The sequence below is a fragment of the Canis lupus genome, chromosome 3, assembly GCF_011100685.1.
Source record: "Canis lupus familiaris isolate Mischka breed German Shepherd chromosome 3, alternate assembly UU_Cfam_GSD_1.0, whole genome shotgun sequence".
Lineage (NCBI taxonomy): Eukaryota > Metazoa > Chordata > Mammalia > Carnivora > Canidae > Canis > Canis lupus.
Window position 1 is genome coordinate 21,182,476 of NC_049224.1, and position 23,299 is coordinate 21,205,774.

General features: G+C 37.8%; 2 protein-coding genes across 3 annotated transcripts in view; one reads left to right on the forward strand and one right to left on the reverse strand.

The window, feature by feature from the left end:
* Positions 1-17,668, forward strand: part of CCNH (cyclin H) — a 19,593-nt gene extending 1,925 nt beyond the window's left edge. Inside the window, exons 2-9 of one of the 2 annotated variants that reach the window (XM_038532398.1) lie at positions 785-907; positions 2,003-2,076; positions 3,107-3,317; positions 7,404-7,567; positions 11,048-11,118; positions 13,852-13,963; positions 16,751-16,826; positions 17,394-17,668. In XM_038532398.1, coding sequence (XP_038388326.1) covers positions 785-907; positions 2,003-2,076; positions 3,107-3,317; positions 7,404-7,567; positions 11,048-11,118; positions 13,852-13,963; positions 16,751-16,826; positions 17,394-17,432 — 870 coding nt within the window. In that variant the 3' untranslated portion in view covers positions 17,433-17,668. The remainder of the gene's footprint in view (positions 1-784; positions 908-2,002; positions 2,077-3,106; positions 3,318-7,403; positions 7,568-11,047; positions 11,119-13,851; positions 13,964-16,750; positions 16,827-17,393) is intronic. The other variant, XM_038532399.1, reaches the window with a different exon arrangement.
* A 2,104-nt stretch (positions 17,669-19,772) lies between these two features.
* Positions 19,773-23,299, reverse strand: part of RASA1 (RAS p21 protein activator 1) — a 108,302-nt gene continuing 104,775 nt past the window's right edge. Inside the window, exons 24-25 of the mRNA XM_038532397.1 lie at positions 21,754-21,888; positions 19,773-20,869 (exon numbers count right to left, since the gene is read on the reverse strand). Coding sequence (XP_038388325.1) covers positions 20,786-20,869; positions 21,754-21,888 — 219 coding nt within the window. The 3' untranslated portion in view covers positions 19,773-20,785. The remainder of the gene's footprint in view (positions 20,870-21,753; positions 21,889-23,299) is intronic.

The window sequence follows — 23,299 nt, forward strand, 5'->3', positions numbered from 1 at the left end:
GAGAAAGGGATGTTGAAACCTTCCCAACCAATGACAGTATGTATCTTTTTTTTTTTAAGATTTTATTTATTTATTCATGAGAGACTGGAGAGAGAGAGGCAGAGACACAGGCAGAGGGAGAAGCAGGCTTCATGCAGGAAGCCCAACGCGGGACTCCATCCAGGGACTCCAGGATCAGGCCCTGGGCCAAAGGCGGCGCTAAACCGCTGAGGCCCCCCTCCCCCCCCCCAACCTTGTATCATCTTTTTGATTTATGATTGACATCAAACTTGTGAGCAGATGCACACCCTCTGTCATGATTCTTTTTACCCTACTGAAGTAAATGCCCAGCTGACATTCTGAGAAACTGTGATACAATAGGATCATTTTTAGTTTATCAGATATTTCACTAATATTACTTCGTGTAATAATTTAGTTCTCTAAAGAGAAAAATGACATCTGGTATATTTCCCTTTGGTTGGAGATACAAATGCAGTCTGGACTGAGAAAAGTATTTTAAGATTATTCATTTCATTGAACTTCTGCTGTAACTTTTTTTTTTTTTTAATTTTTTTTAAAATTTTTATTTATTTATGATAGTCACAGAGAGAGAGAGAGGCAGAGACACAGGCAGAGGGAGAAGCAGGCTCCATGCACCGGGAGCCCGATGTGGGATTCGATCCCGGGTCTCCAGGATCGCGCCCTGGGCCAAAGGCAGGCGCCAAACCGCTGCGCCACCCAGGGATCCCTTTTTTTTTTTTTTTTAATTTTTTTTAAATTTTTATTTGTAACTTTTGATCTAAAGGTTCTTCCAAATGATCCAGTCTTTCTTGAACCTCATGAAGAAATGATACTCTGCAAATACTATGAGAAGAGATTATTAGAATTCTGTTCAGTGTTTAAGCCAGCAATGCCAAGGTCTGTTGTGGTAAGTTACAATAGTGATAAAGTGTAATGTCCTTTAGCTGACTTCTGAAATCAGAACTTTTCTAAATGTGTAACACAGTTCTCTGCCCACTTTAGGCAAATGTACGTATTCATGTTTTTGTCATTTCATGTATTTTTTGATAAATTCATTAACTTAGGAATTCTGTATCATTTCTTTTTCTTTAAAAAAAAAAAAAAAAAGACTTATTCATGAGAGACACAGAAAGGCAGAGACATAGGCAGAGGGAGAAGTAGGCTCCCTGCAGGGAGCCTGATGGGAGACTCCCAGGATCCTGGGATCACACCCTCCCTGAGCCAAAGGTAGATGCTTGACCACTGAGCCACCCAGGTGCCCACATGAAACTTTTCTTTCAATCCAAAAATAGATAAGTATCTATTTCATTGGTTCTAGTGAAATGACAGAGTAGTTAAAAATACAGGCAGATCTTAGTTGAATCCCTCTGTGTTCCTTATTAGATGTGTGACCCAGTTAATCTCACTGATAGGCAGTTTCCTTCTCTGTGGAGATAGCAATACTTCACCAAGCTGTTGTAAGGATAGAAAAAGATGATAGCTTGGTGCTTGGCACAGAATCTGGCCCATGGGATACAGTTAATAAATGGTAGGTGCTGCTTCTACTATTTAATTTGGCAATACGAGCATAGTTCTACCACACAGAGCCAAAGTGGATTTACAGAGAGGGCTTATTGCCCCAACTGTATTAATTCTGTCCATGTTTTCACGAGATTGGTTAAGCTGTGAATATTTGTATGTTTCTCCTTCATTTTTTCCTAATCTAGTTGGCTTTTGTTATTCTGAAGTCTAAAATAAACACACATAGACTTTTTAAAATTAACTCAGTGACCATAGGAAGGGTAACCAGGGTGGGTGGGGAAGGACAAGAAAAGGTCTTTTGGCTGTGACATTGCTGTAATAATTCATCACAATTTATTTGATTAAAGAAGATTAAGTTTTATATTTGTATCAGAAACTTTTTCAAAGAAACTTTTGCATATGTAAGTTTAAAAGAATTTTATACAAAATTTAACATGGATGTGTGAATAGATTTTGATAATGTATGTATTTTTAATCATAGGGTACAGCTTGTATGTATTTCAAGCGTTTTTATCTTAATAACTCAGTAATGGAATATCACCCCCGGATAATAATGTGAGTATAATTCTAATTTATTGATTTTCATTTAAGAAAATCTTTATTTGTGTGGGGAAAAAAAGAAATGACTTTCTAATAAAGGGTAATTTAGACTTGCTTCCTGTTATGAATTTATACTGTCCTTTTACTCCTATATCCTATATATCTGTAATACTTCCCTCCCTATAGTACTTATGGCATCTGAACTTCAACTTGTTCAAAGTCCGTTTTTCTTATACTAACTTTCCCTAATACCCCTTTCTGTTGGTAGCACCTTTCTTCTCTTTGTTGCTTCCGCTGAGAATCATTTGTGGTACCTCTTCTCCTTCTGTATCAGTGGGTTTAAAAGTCTTATAGCTCCGGATTCATATCAATTGAACAAAAGTCCATTAAAAATAAAGATAAATCTAGTATGAGACTCATCAAAGAGCTTGCTATCAATCACATTCTCCTTATTTATTTTCTCTCTTTTTCATTTCCTTTTCTATCAGTCTAGGCCAGGCCCTTGTTGCTTTCAATCTTGATTTTTATGGTAATTTTATTACTAGATTCTTACTTGATATTTATGGTAGTAGCCATGAGAGTTCCCAAGTTTGTTACTGAGGTGGTAATCTTTTGAAATGCCTTCAGAGTCTTCACTGGTGGTGTTCCTTTCTTCCTACCTTTCTTCCCACCTTTCTTACCTTGCTTCCTTCCCAGGTATATCTGTGTATACTGCTGTGTTCTTCTATCTACATTTCATGATCCAGTGTACTCTTATTTTTCAGTTATTTTTCCAGATATTTATGTTGAACTTTATGAAATTGCCATTAAGTCAATTATGGTTGAATGCTATGGCAAGATTATACAGTTCAACCTAATTATAGTCTTCTAATGGATAAAAAGTTGAAAGAGAAAATTCTTTAAAAAAAAAAATTTCCTGTAATGTCTAGCATCGTCACCTGTTAATATTAGGCATTTTTGGAATTTATTTTAGCAATAAAATACTCAGATATTTCTCAAAGTATGTACAGATCCCATCCTATCCCTTTGGTTTTTTTTCCTCTAGGCTTACTTGTGCATTTTTGGCCTGCAAAGTTGATGAATTCAACGTATCTAGTCCACAGTTCGTTGGAAATTTGAGGGAGAGTCCTCTTGGACAAGAGAAGGCACTTGAACAGATTTTGGAATATGAACTGCTTCTTATACAGCAACTTAATTTCCACCTTATTGTCCACAATCCTTATAGACCATTTGAGGGCTTTCTCATTGATTTAAAGGTATCCTGTCGATATAAAAAGTAAACTAGTAGAGTGTATACCTTTGCTATAGTTCTGTAACCAGAAAAATCAAAATTTTATTATAACTTGTAATATTCCTAATTGTAACAACATGAGTTGCTCTAACATGTGAGTTTAGCTTGGATCTCTAATGTTATAGTTCTCAAACTTCGGTGCCACCTGGAAGGCTTGTTAACCGTACTGTTGGGCTACAGTACCAGAGCTGCTCATTTAGTGGATCTGCATATTGGTCCAGGAACTGTAATGAGGACTATTATCAGTTTAGAGTAATGGTTTTGAAGACTTAAGTTAACTTTTCTAACTCTGAAGTATACTGCCATGGATCTGATTTAAAGAACCACAAAAATTCTTAATTTTAACTAGAAGATTGCTAAGTGATTTTTATTTTTAGTGCATGTGTAGGCATCAAAAACGTAAGTAAATGAACCCTGACAAAAATAACTTGTTTTGTTTGGGTCCTGAAAGGGGACTTGGATAGTGTGAGTGAGGTCAAAATGGAAGTCAAAAACTGGTTCATTCATCTCAGTTGAGTAGCAAAATTTGGGTATGTGTACCATATGCCAAAACATTGTGCTTGAGGATTAAGACAGGAACAGCCTCAACTCTCCTAGGTCTTACAGTCTAATGGGAAAGATAATCATATATTCAGTGTGCTAAGTGTTACAGAAAGAAAGATACAGGATACTTTAGAATGAGATGGGTTGTCGTGAGAAAGGGTCATTTAGAGTGAAAATCAGAGCAAGAGTAGGAATTAGGCAGTAGAATAATACACCAATTAGATTTCTTTGGTCAAAGGTCCAGATTCAAGAAACTGTGGTGCAAGAACCTAAACAGCGTAGAGATAGAGGGGAAAAGACTGCCACAGAGTGCTATCTGGGTGGAAGGTAGAGTCTAGACTGTGGAGGGGATATTAAGGATTTTGAATAGAGCAGTGGGAGACCACTGTAAGGCTGAAGTCTGAGCAGTGGCATAATTAGGTTTGCAGTTTTAAAAATTTTGTTTGGAAGCTCTTGAATCAGTCTGCATCAGCTATTTATTGCACGTATGTATGCGTCAGACATAATATGGAGAATGGATTAGAATGGATGAAAGGATACCAGTAAGATGCTATTATGAGTAGTCCAAGCAAAAGATGGTGGTTGGCTTGACTCATCCAGTGGCTGTGCATATAGAGAGAACTTCCTGGACTTAGGAGATACTAGTCAACCACTAGAGCTTGAGGATTTACTTCCTGTAGGGATTGAGAACAGAGGAGGAACCCCCAGGTTTCTGGCCTAAGAATATAGGTGGATGGTGGTTCAATTCCGGATACAGAAAACGCTGGCATAGAAGAGATTTATTGATAGTGGAGGGGTGGGGTTTGATGAATCTGGTTTGGGACATAATAAATTTCCAATTCCTCCAAGACATTATGAGTGTCTGGAAGTGAGAGATGATGGCTAAGCTATTGGGTGTTGTTACTTCTGGAAAACTTAAACTGGGTTGGCCAAAAGGACCATTTAAAGGGTAGTTAGAGAAGGGTGCCTGGGTGGCTCATTGGTTAAGTACCCAACTCTTGGTTTTGGCTCGGTCATAAGATTGAGCCCCACGTGCTCTGGGAGCACAGTGTCTCCTGGAGATTCTCTCCCTCCGCCCTCCCCCCCCCCACCCCCCTGCTCTCATGCTTGCTCCCTTGCTTGCTCTCTCTAAAAATAAGTTATTTTCATAAATAAATATAGAATAGTTGGAGGAATAGAAGATGCTAGTAAGGAGACTGAAAATATCCAAAGAGATAGGACTTTCTGGAGAAGTGAAGAGAAGTAGAGTACTTTTAGAAGATGAACACAGGTCACTCTCTAACCTGTTCAGAATTCAGGCAAAGTAAAAGCAAAAGGGATAATGTTTGCTGGGTGGAGTGCCGGAAGGGTCATTTGCGATTTTTGTGACATTTGTCTTCATAGAGCATGGAGGAAGAAAGCAGATTGGAGCCAGTTGGGGAATACATAGAAGGTGAGAAAACAGGTATTTATGACATGGATTAAACAGCTTGTCTTTGAAGTGGAAAAAGATGAGTGAGAAGATAGAGGAACTCCTAGAAAGAGATGAGAGAGATGGCTTTTGTTTTGCTTTGTGGAAGAAACTGATGTGGAGAGCTAGTAGTGAGAGAGAGCTTAAAGGAAGAAGTAAAAAATAAGTTCAGCTTTCTCTTTGGAGTAAGGTATAAGGGATTGGCATGAGATTCAAAGCAAAATAGAAGAATTGGCCTTGAGAGAATAATAGCTCTTAGAACAGAGAGAAAGAGGAAAGCATGGGTTGAGGACAGCATTACCCCTGGGGATTGAGGCTGACAGAAAATAGTGTGTCTTTGTTTAAGGCAGAGATCATTTACAGAGAGTGGTGGAATTTCTGAAAACTACCAGAGACGTTGAGACAGGTGGAAAATGTTGAACACCCAGTTACTGAAAAATGGGAGAACTTTTCTATGGGATATTATCATAGCTAGGCAGTGTTGAAAGTCCTCCTGAGGTCAGTGAACTTGAATTTATAATAATAGTATCAGACCTCTTGGTGGTACTATTTTCTATTGCAGCACCAAGAAATGTGGATATAGTTACAAAGCAGAAGATTGCTTGGATTCAGCCGTTGTTAAGGCTCTGTCTGAAATATATTGGCAGCATATTGAGGCAGGGAATTCTGGAGGGAAATGAGGATCCGTGGACATTGGTAAGTAGGAGCAAGTAGAGGGATAAGGGACCAAAGGTTCTGAAGAGGAAGTCAGGGAATAGCTGTGAAGTAATTGAGGAAATATGTTGAGGGAAAGGAGCACTGTGGTCAGAGTGGAATGTCTGAATTTGTCATAGTAGAGGTCAGCCATTTCAGGAGAATAAGATTTGAGTGTGACTGCAGTTGACTCAGGATATTTTGTGTGGAGCAAAGAAGATATTTCTTAGTGCCTTGGGACTTGAATGTGGATTTCTGAAATAGATCTGAGGGTTTAGGATTTAGAGAACAGCATAAGAGTTTTTAGGAAATACAGGCTCTTCCATATTTCCTGGGCATATTCTAAAAATAATTCTGTAATCAAATCAAGATCCATTTCCATTCACTTCTTCCCAAAAGTAAACTTCAAGTAGCAGGAATTTCAAATCTAGATGAGGTGGTGCTTTGATTCCTAAACGGCCTTGCAGCTGAATCAAAGCTGGATTGCCTGGAAAGCCTTTTCCTTGGAGTATGTAGGTCTTAGGTCAACTTCAAACCTCTCTTCCCCTTCCTCCTCAGCTGGAAAAGGATAAAGAAAGATTAACATAAATCCGAACAGTGCCAAGTACTATACTGGGAACATCAGATTCTTAAAGCATATATTTCTTGTTAGGGTTGTGATTTTATTTTATTTTATTTTATTTTATTTTTTAATTTTTTTAAATTTTTATTTATTTATGATAGTCACAGAGAGAGAGAGAGGCAGAGACACAGGCAGAGGGAGAAGCAGGCTCTATGCACCGGGAGCCCGATGTGGGATTCGATCCCGGGTCTCCAGGATCGCGCCCTGGGCCAAAGGCAGGCGTCAAACCGCTGCGCCACCCAGGGATCCCGGGTTGTGATTTTAAAAAGTTTGAAAGTCACTGAGGAAAAGCAGATTCTTAAAACATGCAGAATTTAATGACTATACTTTGGGTACATTCTGATACTGAGTACAAAACAATCATATGTGGAAAGATTAAGCTGGTGTGTTACTTTTTTTTTTTTTTAAGATTTGAGAGCAAGAGCGCCAGTGTACAAGAACAGGGAGTGTGGGGGGAAGGGGCAGAAGGAAAGACTCTCAGGCAGATTCCCTGCTCAGTGTGGAGGCCAATGCAGGGCTTCACGCAGGGCTTGATCCCATGATGCTGAGATCATCATGACCTGAGCTGATACCAAGAAGTGGACACCTAACCGATCAATGGAAGCCACTCAGGCACCCCTGGGGTGTTATTTTTATAAATAAAAGAATCCTTTGTTAAACATTTTCTTGTTTATATAAATATTTTTGAACTCTTATTACTGTTAACTCTCAAAAGTGGTAACGTTGGGATACTTTATTTCTAGACTCGCTATCCCATGATGGAGAATCCTGAGATGTTGAGGAAAACAGCTGATGACTTTCTTAATAGAATCGCATTGACCGACGCTTACCTGTTATATACACCTTCCCAAATTGCCCTGACTGCCATTTTATCTAGTGCATCTCGAGCGGGAATTACTATGGAAAGGTACTAATCTGTGTTTTAACTTGGATCAGACTCAGGTTATCCCTGCCTGTAGACCCAGCTTTTAAGTGAGACTCACTTTGTGACAGTAGTCCTCTGTGCCTCCTATGGTTGGGAGGGTTGGTGAGGGGCACTGAGAGAAGAAATGAAATCACCTTTTAAAGAAATCTTTAACAATTGAGCATCTTTGAGCTGAGGGATATCCATTTTGTGATGAAACTAGAAGTAAAGGAGGTGATCCTTGAAGGGCTGATGGAGCTGCCAGCAGAGGGTGAACTGGTAAGCAACATGCACACAGCAAATACGTTTGCCTTGATTTCTCATTATTCCCCTGCTGTGGAGCGTGTATGGCATGTGGAATTCCGTGAAGGTCCTTTGAATGAATAAGGCTTTAGAGACTGTCCATATGACGTGCACCTGAGCTGCAGAAAGCAACAGCTGATGCATATGTGCACAGCGAGGACCAGGCTTCTCCATAAGCCCTTCACCTGAATTAAGTTTACTTGATTCTTCGCAATATCTTATGCACGGGCTAATTAAACATACTGATTCTTTTTTTTAAGATTTTATTTATTTATTCATTTGAGACACACAGAGAGAGGCAGAGACACAGGCAGAGGGAGAAGCAGGCTCCCTGGGGCAAGCCCGATGTGGGACTTGATCCAGGGTCTCCAGGATCATGCGCTGAGCTGAAGGCAGACACTCAACTGCTGAGCCACCCGGGCATCCCTATTATACTGATTGTAACTCAGGCACAGGCCAGTAGCAAATGAGATTGTGTCCGTTTTTATGATGATTTCTCCGTTTCTCTGACTTTGAAGTTCTGACCAATCTTAGTCCTAGAAAATCTGAGAAAGATGATAAAATTTTCCACTCTCCACGTTTGTGATACCCTCCTCCATGATCTCATGATGCATGGATTATGGTGGTGGCAAACATGAACAGATGTGTCTTTATTCCGCCTAATGGGAGTGTTTACATGTTTCTCAGAGAAGTAAGGACGTAACTGGCGACAAGCTGCTTCCCCAGACATCTCTAGCCTGTTGCATGTTTCATGGTACTTTCCACAGCTTCCCTTCCCAAAACATGAACAGTTTATGAATTTCAAAACAGATCTAAGATAAGGGATTGTGGGCTTACGTGTAAATCACGTTTACTTTATAGTATGCCTCTTCTCTACAAACACAGCTCACCAAATGTACATAATTTAATCCCAAAGTGATCATTTGTTTAATTGAGCAAAACTTTACCGAGTCCCTTCCCTGCACCATGCGCTGCACGGTTAGAATGAACCAAGCTGTCAATCCTTGTTCTAGTTAGGGAAGATAGCCAGCAGATGGTTGCTCTCTGTAGAGTTCAGGTGTGCAGCTTCCACTCTCCAAGAGAAGAAAGCCTCTTCCCCACAATTCAGATAACCACACATTTGATTAATCTGTTGAAGCATTGTGTCTGATGCAGCATATATGCAAATTCTCCAGTGTGAGATTCTTCTTCTTCTGTAGTTGGAGAGGGATGAAGCATCCGAAAGTCCAAATCAGAGTTTATGTCATCTTGGAAGTGTAGTTACAATTTCAGATAGTGGAAACTAAAATTGTGGTAACTTGGGCTCATTGCAAATTAAATATACTATTGAATTTCCAAGGGACCATAAACAGTTGAACTTTTTTTTTTTCCTTTGAGGAAATACTTGCAGATCATTTTTAACTTCTGATTTACTTTGCAAATTTTGAGGATATATTGGAATTCCCTTTATATTTATTGCTGGTTTCAGAAAGGGAAAGCCCTTGTGCTATTCTGGATGATGCTTTAGATTAGTACTCATAGGATGTTCTGTTCTGTCTTTTTTACTGGATTTTAAGATTTATTTTTCATCTCCTACTTTGACTTGTTAAGTATTCCTGCTTGCTTATGGATTTTTTTAAAAATCAAAATACTGAAATTCTCTAAAATTCAAAATCAGGATTGAGATTGAGTTGCTAATTTAAAGGCTTGTAGAGGTAAAGAGCCTGGTCAGCTCTTATTTTTCTTTTTTTTTTTCTGGTCAGCTCTTAGAACCCAATGTAGCACGCTTGCACTTAAGAAGTGGAAAGGAAAGGAAGAATAAAAAGAGACAAAAGAAGATGCCAGAAGTGTAAGGGGTTTTAGGGAGAAAAAGGTTATCTTGAATTACTGATAACCAGAAATGTATTAGTTGTTAAGGAAGTTGTTTTTATATCTAAAATTAATTCCCATCATTGATGATGAAGTTGTAACATCAAACTTAGTTATCAAAATTTATGTAATATTATTTAAATAATCTGGATAGTTTAAAAGATACCAACAAAATTTCTTAAAGAATTGTCTATTGTTGTAATTATATATCACCATTTATTCACTTTGCCATTTTTCAGAGACATTAATTTTTTGCACTTGTGTTGGATGATTTATATCTTCAAAATCTGTTCGCTTGGGCATTTATCAATTATAGATCAAGTTCAGAGTAACTAAATATTTACATACAGAAATTATTTTCATGCTGCTATCATTGGTTTTGAGAAAAACAGATAATTGGGCTTTATATCCATTTATGGAAAAGTATTAACACTTTTGATTCGGACTCTATGCAGATATGATGTGATAGATTTGCAGAGCATGAGGATATTCTCAACTGGTTTGAAACCTGTTAGTCTCGAGAAGAGCACCTGTAGCTTAACTAGATATTAAGGGGAGAGAGAATCCTTAGTCAGCTCTGCTACTTTGCAGCTTTATGACTTTGGGCAGGCGACAAGATCATGACTTGTCTGTCCTGTGACGGACATATATATGTAAAATATATATTACAAAATTTACACATTAATCTGAACATTAAACTTTTTTTTTAACATTTTATTTACGATAGAGTAAGAGAGATGTGCTCCTTCACAAACAGGAGGAGCAGCAGGGAGAGGGAGAAGCAGGCTCCACACTGACCATGGAGGCTGATGTGGGGCTCAATCGCAGGACCCCAGGATCATGACCTGAGCCAAAGGCAGACACTTAACTGACTGAACCACTCAGGCACACCCCGAACATTAAACATCTTTTAAACTCAGTTGTAGGGATCCCTGGGTGGCGCAGTGGTTTAGCGCCTGCCTTTGGCCCAGGGCGCGATCCTGGAGACCCGGGATCGAATCCCACATCGGGCTCCCGGTGCATGGAACCTGCTTCTCCCTCTGCCTATGTCTCTGCCTCTCTCTCTCTCTCTCTCTGTGTGACTATCATAAATAAATAAAAATTAAAAAATAAATAAATAAACTCAGTTGTATTAAATTCTTAAGACTATAATAGTTGTAGATTATACAGTTTTGTGGAAATCAAAATATTGTTATTTAATACTTTTGAAGTAAATTACTTTTAAAATTGCCCTTAATGAAATGCACATGGGGGAAACTAGTTTATGTCGTCATGTTTCTTAAGATGCTATATGGGTTCAATAGATTAAAACTTTTTTCTTTTCTTTACCAGTTATTTATCAGAAAGTCTGATGCTGAAAGAGAACAGAACTTGCTTATCGCAGTTACTAGATATAATGAAAAGTAAGTGAAACAGGACGATTTCATAAAACGTTCTTCTATTACAAAGCTACTTTCTAAATATCATCTTGATATTTAACTTGAGGTATCCTATAGATCGTTGTTTAGATTTATTTTCATTGAATTAATGTATCATGGAGGCATGAGGGATACATTCACTGATGAACAAATACAGCTTCCATGAAAGTAAGTTGTTTGTACATAAACTGAACTTACTAGGAAAGTGAAAATACAAGATTCAGAAAGGGTTAAGATTCAAAACAGTTCTTTTAAAGTGTACACAGATATATGATAGGCACAGGAAAAGATCTAAATGGAGCCAGATTAAAAGATAATACTTAAAATTTGAAGTTCTGTTTTGTAAACAGCTTTAATTAGTGAATAGACATTATTTGCTAGTCATGTTGCTATTATAAAAGCCCTGGTTCTCCAGTGGGTGTGATTCTTGCAATGTCTGGGACACTTTTGACTTTCAGGACTTGGGGCAGGTGGGGATGGTGGCTACTACGAGCATTTAGTTGGTAGAAGTAAGAATGCTGCTGAACATCTTACGATTCGGTGTAGCCCCCTGATAGGCTGAGAAACGGCTCCCCAAAATACCCATGTCCTAATCCTTGGAAACCGTGAATGTTCCCTTAGAAAGTCTCCGCAGATGTGTTAAAGTTGAGGATCTTGAGATGGGGACAGTATCCTGGATATCCAGGTAGGGCATAAATGCATCACAGGAGTCTTTATTAAAGAAAGGCAGAAGTTTGATCCAGAGAAGGCACTGTGACGACAGAGCACAGTGAAAGATCTGAGGGTGCAAACTGAAAATTGGAGTGATAGGGCCACAAGCCAAGGGATGTTGGCAGCCACAAGAAGCTGGGACAGAGAAGGAATGGATTTCCTCCTAGAGCCTCCAGAGGAAACATGGCTATGCTGACATTTTGATTCTGACCCAGTGAAAAGGATTTCAGACTCCTGGGCTTCAGAACTGTTGGAGGAGAATCCAAATCCATTTATGTTGTGATAAGCCTCACTGAGTTTGTGATAATTTTCAATAGCTGACTCCGGAAACAAATAGAGCCCCTCACAAGAAGGCCAAACTGTCAGCATTGTCAGTGTCAAGAAACCCTGTCTTAATGGTTGAGTAGAGATTACCCACCCTCTCCTCTTCACGCTTGCCTGGGCGTCACTGATGCTCATGGCTACTAAGCTTTATGATTCAAAGTCAATTGCGTGTATCCCCCAAACTCTTTGTGCTATTTATCCTTGTTAATTAAGTATGTAGTTGAAATACTGAGTAAACCAATAAACTACGACTAAAAATCTTGATCTTGAATGATAGTAGTAAGTGAGGGTACTTTTTATATGCTTTATGTTTCAGAAGGTAAGCTTCTTCAGGGCATGTAAATTATCATTTCTTGATTCTCTGAAATGATCTCATGGGGGCTTCAGTTGAGTGATGGATTTGTGATTTATGAATCATAAAACTGTAGGTCTTCAGTTACACCACTAGAGGGTTCACTTCCAGAGCTAATTGTGATTTGGCCAGAGATTATTAGTTAGGATCATGAAATTGAGGAGGTAAAAGGAGCCTTAAAGATAACCCACTATGTTCATTGTACAGCTGATAGTTTTTGATTGATTTCTTCTCTGTACCTTTATTTTACTCCACTTGTTTTAATGTGAAGTAAGAGTAGCTCCTGACAAAACACTCAGCTTTCGCAATGTTAAGATGTCTTATCCTATTCATAATTTTTCGGAACAAAGATACTGTCCTAAGGGTAGTGAGCCACAAGTATTAGTTCAGGTGAAAACACTGCTTTGCAATGCGAAATAAGCCAGTAGCTCCACCTATTTGGAGCATGTAGCTGCTAATAATAAACCTATTCCCCTAAAAATCTTGAGATTTATATTCTTTGGTTTATTGCAGTTGAATAACATAAACAGACCAGGGTAAGGACATTTCTGCAGTTGTAAAGTCCCTGACACAGTAGTTTACTCCTAGCCTAAAGAGGACATTTTTGTTTTCTTGGTGATGCTTTATTATATAGCTTCTGCCTTTTGTTGAAGCAAAGGATCATTGACACATTTTTACTAAGCATCCTCCTGTTGCACGTCATCTAATACTCGTTTCCTTTGTCAATAAGAAGTAAAGTCTTTGGGCCACCATCTGTAGCATAGAATGTCATAAATACAGTTGTTGGTAGAGAACAAAGCATGTTTACTAAATCATGGATTTTTAAAGCGTTAGACCTGAAAAACCGACTACGGTGGGATTTGGTAAAAATACTGATTAGATTGTAGAACATGTTTATTTTTATGCTGTATATGATATAGGCTAAGCAGCAGACAGCTACCATTATTTGAAGTATGGTGTTCACTGTATTTTTTTTTAAAGATTTTATTTATTTATTCATGAGAGACAGGGAGAGAGAGAAAGAGGGGGGGGGTGGGCAGAGACACAGGCAGAGGGAGAAGCAGGCTCCATGCAGGGAGCCCGACGTGGGACTTGACCCCGGGACTCCAGGATCACGCCCTGGGCCGAAGGCAGGCGCGCTAAACCGCTGAGCCACCCAGGGATCCCCATGTTCATTGTATTTTAATGCCTAACATTGCAAATCCTGATTAAGAAAAATCACATTTCTAGAGTTTTGTTATTGTTCCCATAATAAGATGGGAAAATACTCAGCTCCCTTAGGGAACAGGACTTTTTACTATCTAGTATGAATTTTTTTTATCTCCATATAGGTATGAGAAACTTGGTAAAAAAATATGAGCCACCCAGATCTGAAGAAGTTGCTGCTCTGAAACAGAAGTTGGAGAGATGTCACTCTGCTGAGCTTGCCCTTAACGTAATTACGTAAGTAGATGAGAATATTATTCAGTAGATAAAACTGTTATTGAGACTAGCTTGTCCTTAAATCATTTAACTGGTAAATGTTTGCTTTTGTGGGGAAAAAAATGACTTACCCATTACACGACGTAACAGCTTGGCTTTCATAGTACAGCTCCTGCTATATGACTAATGTGTTCTTTAGCTTGTGGGCCATATCCTATTACTTCCCGTGGGATCTCTGGAGTCTTTCTAGAGAATCTCTGAGCCTCTTCTTGCCCTTTTAACATTTGGGTTCTTTACAGGTCTGGTATCTTGTCTGAGAAAACAGGTATACTGTTTCAGAATTATTTATTAGCTGGAGCAAGAAAAGCTGACCTATTTTCTTTCAGGGTAAGCTTTAAATTGAAGATGGAACCAGTAAGAAAATGTGCTGTTCGGAATCCTCTTGGCAGCCATAAGGAACACCTATAAGGTCTCTGATTTGTAGGCTGACTGTGGGAATCACACGATTTGGGCTCTTTGTGCTTTACAAATTGAAGGATCCACTCAAGCCTCATCTTTTACGGTTTAAACAAGTTGGGGGTCTGGGCAGGTAATAATGGGAAAACTTTTTTCTGTGGAATACATTCTGATTCAAAAGTTCTACCTTATTATGCAGTGGGAGTTAGCCTTGATATTTTACAGTTAACATCCATTGGATATGTTTTTGATTTCTGTAATTGGCAAATATACTGAAATGCATAATGTCTGAGAAACCAGAACAGCGTTCCATAGCCTTTAGGTCCAGATCCACATGGTTCAAGTTCTTTAACTACACAGTTGTAGGTGAAGAATATCCAAGGATTTATGAATCATGCAGAATAGGGAATTATGATAGCCTAGCTCTCATGGCAAAGCATGCCTTAGTCTAGAACTTCAGATTGGTAGACCTCACTCCTGGGTTTCAGTGGTAACTCACAGAAATGACAGAGTGGTTACAGAGAAGTATAGAAATGTTGACTTTAATAAATGAAAATACTGTAGCAGTGATTATATTCTTTTCACATTGATTTTTAAATGGGCTTCAACCAGGGGTCCGCAAACTGTGGCCCATAGGCCAAATGTGAACTCTGCTACCTGTTTTTAGAAAGACTTGTACTGGAGCAGAGACATACCCATTAGTTTGCATATTGTCTGTGGCTATTTTCACACAATGATAGGAGTTGGGTAGTTGTGACTCCTTGTGTAGCCTAGATGGTGAAAAATATTTGCTGTTTGACTATTTAAAGAAAATGTTATCATTCTCTGGATTAGACCATTGAACTATTAATCTGCCCTCTTAGCTAGGTAACTGAATGGACCATAGTCCAAAATTCCTAATTGCCAGAGTACCTCTTACTCTAAAAGTTATTATGTGCTTTTTTTGTAGTATGTCAAGCAAATTCTGCGTTTCCACGAATACTTGAGAAGGGCTTTTTAGACCACCTGTAAAGGACTTTTTTTAAAGTCCAATATGAAATGCAATAAATTACTAGAAAAACGAAATAGAATATAAGTTGAAATTTTATTAGAAATAGTCATAAAACTAATCGATGGAGTTGCTATAAAAGTTCTAAACACAGTCTGTTTCTATACTTCACCTTTTTGCATTCTGAAAATGGTTCACGACTGGTGCGTGGAACACAGACAGGCACTACTTCAGAAAAAATATTTGTTTTCTGGGTCTTTAAATTCCTTTACCTTTCTTTTTCATTACACAATTAACTGTATTGTCGTTACGAAAGTCAGTTAATACAGGTAAACTAAAGTTCTCTTTGACCAAAACCCAAATCCAGTTGTGACCTCAGAGGCAACACCTAGTTGGTTTACTTTTGTCAGTCTTTTTTTTGTATATGTGTGTATCAGATAAGGTTTTTCGTCTCGGATGTTTCATACATATTGTAAAACATATAATAGTATCAATCTTTAACTTGCCAGTCTGGGTGAGAAAGCTGTATCACATTGGTATTTTAATTTACATTTCCCCTCTTACTCTGAGGCGTTGAGGCTTTTGTGTTTAACAGTCATTTGTAGTTCTTCTTTTTTCCTCCTTACAACCCTTGTGCAGTTTTCTGGTGTTACTTTACTGATTTGTAGTTCTTTATATATTTTATATACTCGTCTTTTCCTTTATATCCTACAGCTGTTTTCTGGTTTCTTTCAACTTTGTGATATATAGGGAGATTTGTGTTCTGTTTTGTGCTTTTCCATTTGAATGCCTTTTCTTACCCTAAGGTAATACGTATTTTGTTTGCTTTTTGTTCAGCTGTTTAAACCACTTAGGAGATGTGTACCTCACATCATTCACAAATAATTCTAACACTAACTTTTATTAAATAATGTTATCACCATTTTTAAAAAGTTGATAATTTTCCCCAGTTATTCATTGTATATTAAATTCCTATATATACATCATTTTTTGCTTGTCTGCTCCAATCATTGATCCATTTAATTCTTGCTAATACAGCATTTTATCTTATGTATATAGTGTTTTGATGATAACTGGAACAAAGGCCCCACGCTTTATTCTTTCAGTTTCTTTTTGCTATTTTTGCATAGTCTTTTGCACATCAGTTACACTTGACAGGTTCCATGAGAAATTTTATTAGGATGTTAGTTAGAATTGCATTAAACATAAAGATTAATTTGAAAGGTAATGTCTTCCTCTCCATAATTCATCTCTTTCCATCTACTGCAGCTTAGTTCTTCACACAGAATATTTCATATCACCTTACTAGTTTATAGTGTCTGTTCCCAGTTTTAGATTACTTATTGATGGCTGCCCAATTACAGGAAGAAGAGGAAAGGCTATGAAGATGATGATTATGTCTCAAAGAAACCCAAACATGAAGAGGTATGTTCTCCAAAGGTAAATTTAAAGTTACTGTTGTTGGATAATCTGGTATGACCATAGTGTTCTGATTTTATTGTTCCAGAACACAAGTATCTTAGAGATGTGGGCTTTGAAGCCTTCATTTTTGTTTTTCGCATCCTTCTTGATGTATACTGTCTGATTATGGGGTTTTCTCACTTCTATCTTAGCGTGTTCAGAATCAGTATGATAGTTTATTGATGAAGAATCCTTCCTGTGGTTCTGGAAAGCAGCAGAAATAGAGATAACATGCTAAATTTTTGCTTGGTTTTTGCCTCTTCAGGGATTCTTCTCTTACCTTTTTCAAAGAATTGTACCTTACATGTCAGATATAAATTAATAATAAGAGGCAGAAAGTCACAATCATAACCTTTACTCCTGTCATTGGTGTAGTCTCGTGAGACTAAGCCACATTACTAGAAGATTGAACTCTACAAATTTTCCTAGTTTATTACCTTCCTGTAACCAGAGGGAAAGGAAGATTTTCCTGAAACGTGAAGAGGTAAACAGTGCTGTTATCCTTCAGTGTAATGTCATTCTTACTATATTCTCTTTCCTTCTTAGGAAGAATGGACTGACGATGACCTCGTAGATTCTCTCTAGCCATTTGAAATTGACTTTTCAATGCTAACTGATCACACGGATGAAGCACATCTTAACTTTATTGAAAAATGAATTAATGTGAAAGTATCAAGTATATTAAACTTTTCTATTTGTTATTTTTTTCCCTTCCAAGATAGCTTTATGTGAAATAAAACTTGCTCTAAAAGGACCCAGAATAGCACCTGGTTTAGATCTTACCCCATCATGACTAATATCAAATTAGTCTTTCTACAGTAGTCAGAGCTATAATTTATTTGCCTATATTGTCTTAAAATAAGCAAACCTATCCTTTTAGGGAATAAAGGCACCAAAAAAAAAAAGGTCTACAAAAAATAAAACCAAGTAATCAGCTTTAAACATGGTAGGACATGGTTTTTGCCCTCTAGAAACCTTTATAAATGCCGTCTCAAAGGTCATCATGATATACTTAGCTTTTTTGTATAGAACTACCGAACGACAAAAATGTACTTCAACTGAAACTGAAAGCCAGTTAACCCAGGGTAATCATCATCTGCATTTTTTTCCCCTCAGTTACCTGAAATCATTACCAAATAAGTTCTAAAAAAGAAATCAGATAAACACGTAGTCTTGAATACGGTCTAGACAAAAAGATAAAGTTGCTGTAGGGGAGCAGATAGCAAATTGTATATTCCGTTTCAAAACTAACATTATTCAATCTATATAAACAGGTGTTATAGTTACTAAGAACTTTTCAAATTAAATACGTTCAAAACATTGAATTCAAACTGAAGTGAGCTGATCTAAAATGTAATTGCACAGATGATGGTACCAAGATACTTGGGTATGACCTTGGCTGTCTGTTTCACTCCGTGACTTTGGTCGAGTTCTAAAGCTGTGACAGTTTTCCAAGATGTAAATAGGGAAGATAATGCCTACTTTTCATAGGATTAATGGGAGTGGTGCTTGCATATTCTAAGTGTTCATTTGTTCAGGTATTTAACTGTGATCTTACTGTTCAGTTTCTAAGTTGGAACCAAATTATGAATGTCAAATTTTTGTCTGGAAAATTAGGTTGTAGGAATTCTTTTTTTTTTTTTTTTTTTGAAAGATTTATTTATTGAGAGAGAGACGCAGGCAGAGGGAGAAGCAGGCTCCTTGCAGGGAGCCCGACGTGGGACTCCAAGATCATGCCCTGGGCTGAAGGCGGCACTAAACTGTTGAGCTACCCAGGGATCCCTGGTTGTAGGAATTCTGAGAAACTCAGTAGCCCTGTAAATCTGAGTTTGATGGCTACACAGCTGTCTTCAGCGTCAGCACATCCCAGGCCGTGCTTACCATGAAAGTGCAGGTACCATTTTAATTCCACCTCAGTATTTGAGGGCAGTATTTATTATATTCTAATATTCTTCTAATTCTTTACAAAGTTTGACTTTTTTGGTTTATTTTTAGTGCCTTCTAATTGTAGAACAATGAATGAAATTCATGAAGCGTGATTTTTTTTTTTTTTTTTTTACATAGAACAGAAGCTTAAGTTGACAACCTTCTTACGCAGTCCAAGTGAAGCAGCAGTGCTGCTCGTCTCTGTGTAGTGTTCATGCCTTTGATCCTGCTTCTCTTTTAGGTCACTAAGCTTTGGTATCAGAGCAAGGTCCACATTTATTTCTGAAAAGTCTCCTACCCAACCCCTTTAGAAAGTTTGTGGTTTTCTTTCATCTTTGACCCAACTAGTTACTGCAAGGCATACAAAGGTACATGACACATTTCCTATTACAGCTTTAGAGATGAAGATAGCATTAAAATATCAAAGGCAGAAGAGGAAATTCCTGCCAGGGGAATGGAGGATGATAGGTCAGTATCAGTGAAGACTGATGAGTGATGGATGGGGTAAGAGTAAGTTGCCGCGCACTAGGATTTGGCCCTCTTTTGCATAGTGTTGAAACATTTCTGGAGTGGTCACTGGTCTATCCCTTCTGGTCCGTCCTTTGTCCTGTAACCCAACTGGGCTACTGCCATGGCAGTGAAGCAGTTGTGACGGGAAAGGTCAGGGGAACTGCGTAGACACCAAGGAAAAGGAGGCTGTTCGCCTGCGTCTGCAGAAGAAACAGCCTCCAATAGCTGACACCTTTGCTATGCATCAATCTTTTAAAGCCCTGATTGTTTTTTTCCTGTATTTTAAAGTGTTAACTGAAGTGTTGCTCTTGGAAAGTTATTTACTGTGGAAAATGCTTTTCTGCCATGTACTTTTTGTAGGCCTTCTCTCCCCTGCACACTCATGGGAGAGAAGGAATTGTGATTCTTCTCTCCGGGCCTTGCTCTGGTGCTAAATTTGAACTGCCCCAGAAGGAGGAGGAGAATGATGAAACTGAATGCTGAGCTGTATTTAGACAGAAGTAATCAGTTATTCAAGATAACCCTTGGTTTTATTTTAACTTAAACCCTTGTGAATATTTCACAAAAATACATATACAGAAGCAAAACTATACAAACTAAATATGCAGCAGATAGAACAAGTAGTCAGAAGTTCAAAGATGGATAACTGTGTAAAAAAAAAAAAAATCAATTTGGAAATGAGTACTTTCAACAAAAGCATTCCAGACTTTTAAACACAAAATAAATTGTAATCTACAGAATGGATGAATGGGTAACATGCATTGATCAGTACAGTGACCAATAATATTTATTGAATTCAAACTATTTACTGTTGTAAACATTTAACGAAAGCATCATGAGATCTAAATACAGTCTTTGACAATTCCAACAAAATAAGTGGTATGTTTAAAAAATAAAGCTGATGAGCAATAGATCATATTTTCTTTCAACAGTTCCAGCAAGAGAAATAATAGCACAGTATTTTAAAAAAAGTATACAGCAAAGATTGTTCCTATTATAATGGCAGACTCTGAAAACTGTAAATACAAATAGTCATTGAACAGTCAAACGGTCATATTCCTAATCAGGAAGAAGTTACAGTAAGAACAGTCAGCAATCCAGTTAGAATCCTTTTCCTTGTCAGTTGGTTTCATAGTTCTTTTTCAAAGATGCAGCAAAACTTTGGCAATTGGATGTATTGAAAATATATTTTCCAAGTTCAAGGTATAGTCAGTCTCATAGCATTTTGTCATGTGAAAGGTGATCTGTACACAAAGGCTCAGATGTTGGTAAAGATTGATCCCATATGTGGAAAAAGTGCAAATTTCCTGCACAGATAGCTTACAAAGCTGCTGGCACATTTAGTCACCAGCAGAATCTTGGATTTTGTTTGCATAGCTCACACATCACTGGAATGTGGAAAGGTGTGCTATTTTTTTGGCAAGAGCAAAGGAGACATTGTACTGATGTGAATTACCATGTTGGGCATGCTGAATCCAAGCAGAACACTTGGGCCAAGGCTGCTACCTGACATCATTAGTTTTTGTATACTGGTTTTGTTTTTGTTGAAGCAGTTCTGTTATAGCCAGAAGCTTTTTCAGTACATGCTAAAACAAGGAAAAATAGTATGAAAATAATTAGTAAAGAAATGAAAGTTCAGTCAAATTTCTGGGAACCTGGATTTTGTAAATAGTCACGTTGATTCAAAGGAATTCATAAAATATTAACCATTTACTTAAAGCATAAAATTTTGATGCTTTCTATCATTAAGTCCTTGACTCAGTATAGAATTTTTGTACACTAGATAGAAATTCATTTGGCATTTTCATATCTACTTGCCAGAAGATAGATTTATCATTACAAAGGACATTATTATCCTTAGTGGATCGAGGATCAGAACTACACTGGGCCTAAAAATAGGCCAAATTCTCCAATAAGAATTTTATTTTAATTAAGGCAGATCATAATAATAAAATGTCCAGTGTAGCTGCAAGACATTGTATGTACCACAGACACATAAGTGGGCCAGTGGCACATACTCTGCTAGTGATTGATTAGAATCTCTGGTTGAAGAAAACTTGGAATCCACAAATACAATGCTTTATTTTAATCTCTTCTCCAAGGCCCCTGCCACATGGTTGGCCAGTACAGCAACAGCACTCAGGAAGAGCTCATTAGAAATGATAGTTTTCAAGGCCACACTCCAGAATCTCTGAATCTGGAGCTTGCAAGTCATTTGACCACGAGCTGTGTACGTGTGATAAGCCCACATCACTACTGACTTGAGAGTTCATGCTGTGTGGTGTCAAACACACGCATTTCTAGTCTGGGTCCGAGATCTTTGGGGAGGAGGATTCAGATTCTTAAAAATATAACTGATTGATAAAATAACAATGTTGACCACAATTCAGCTACTTCTCTGAGTCTTATGCTGACATTCTGCTTAAGTGCTAATCAAACATCACTGTTAAGGAGGCTGGCAAAAACCTACCTGCTGTGCACCACGTTCATTGCTGAGCGTTCGTAGTTCATCTGAATGGGCCACACAAATCTCATGCAGTGCTGCTAAATCACGGGACAGGTCGGTTCTAGAATGCTCTGTAGTGTCCGGAAGTTCGGGTACATTCTTTATGGGAATGATAAGATTGCTTTTAGAAATACAAATCATTACAGTCACTTCTGAAAAGATCCTAATTGCTTATAATAAACAATTTTTAACATATTTATTCTCTTACATTTCTCCTAACAGTCTAAGATGCTGTGTAACCTTCAGTACTAAGATTCTGGGACCTTAATATTCACATCAAAACCAGGCTCCAATGTTCTTAAACTCTTAATTGGTATTCAGAATAATAAGAATACCGAACAAGAGTTTCGGGGTTTTTTTGATTTGGCACATAGATCACAAAACAGTGTAACTGCTAATCTGGATTAAATGCAAGCAGAACTTGAGCTACAATAGTTTGTCCAGATTTATCAGTTTATATAAGTTAGGAGTTACACTGTGGAAGCGTGATGAGAACCTATCAGGCTATTATTGTGGCCTGTGCCCAAAACACTTGGTAATGTGTGGAAATGATCAGTGTTGATTATGGCATCTTCAGCTAAGGGTCATTAAATAACTTAGTACTTTTTTGTACTAAACACCAATGTTAGCTTGAGCCTTGGAATAAAATTCAACATGGGCTCAGATTGCTGGTACTTTTGACTAAATCCACTGCATTCCTAAAAACTGCGAAATAGTTTTCTATGCCATGAACAAACAATTGAAATATAGTCCATTCTTGTTAATTAACTCAGTTACCCATTTATTCATTCAGTGAATGGAGGATTCTAGAGGGGAAAGAGAACCAGTATTTGCCTTCAGAGAGCTTGCAGTCTCTCTAAAAGGTAAACCGACCATAGCAACATGGATATCCAGGATTGCAGAGGATACTTAGGAAGCAGATGAAAAGGTCTTGGACTCAGGTTTAGTTCCCATCAAAGCCCTTCTGAAGTAGATAATTTGAAGTGAGTCTTGAAAGAGTAGTATGGATGCAAGTAACTTCTTTCACACTGGTTTTATCCCTGAGGTAGCAAATGAGGGACACTCAGGCAGTACTGGTTAGCTGCACAGCATACTGGTGTGGTTGTATTTTTAACTGGATCTGAATACATTAAGGCCGAACATGGGCACCTCAGTCTCCTACCCTAGCATTCCCTAATGCCGTAACACCTGGCTAACCTGGGAATCTTTTTGATAAACCTATTTGTTTTTTAATGAACTGAATTACTAATATACTTTAGTTTTTAACTGACCCAGTATCTGTAGGTCTATAACAATAAAATTAAGCTTTACTAAGAAATACAGGGTCTTAGGGAATTTTTTAATATATAACCATTTCTATTAATTTATAAATAGTGATTTTTTGGTAGTCCCACTGAATGAAGTATAGTATTAAATCCATGTGTTTTATTCCTAGTGAAGCCCCAAGAACATTCACTCTACAGTCCATTTACTTATTTAACCTGGTCAGATCTGGGTCATCTATCTTGTT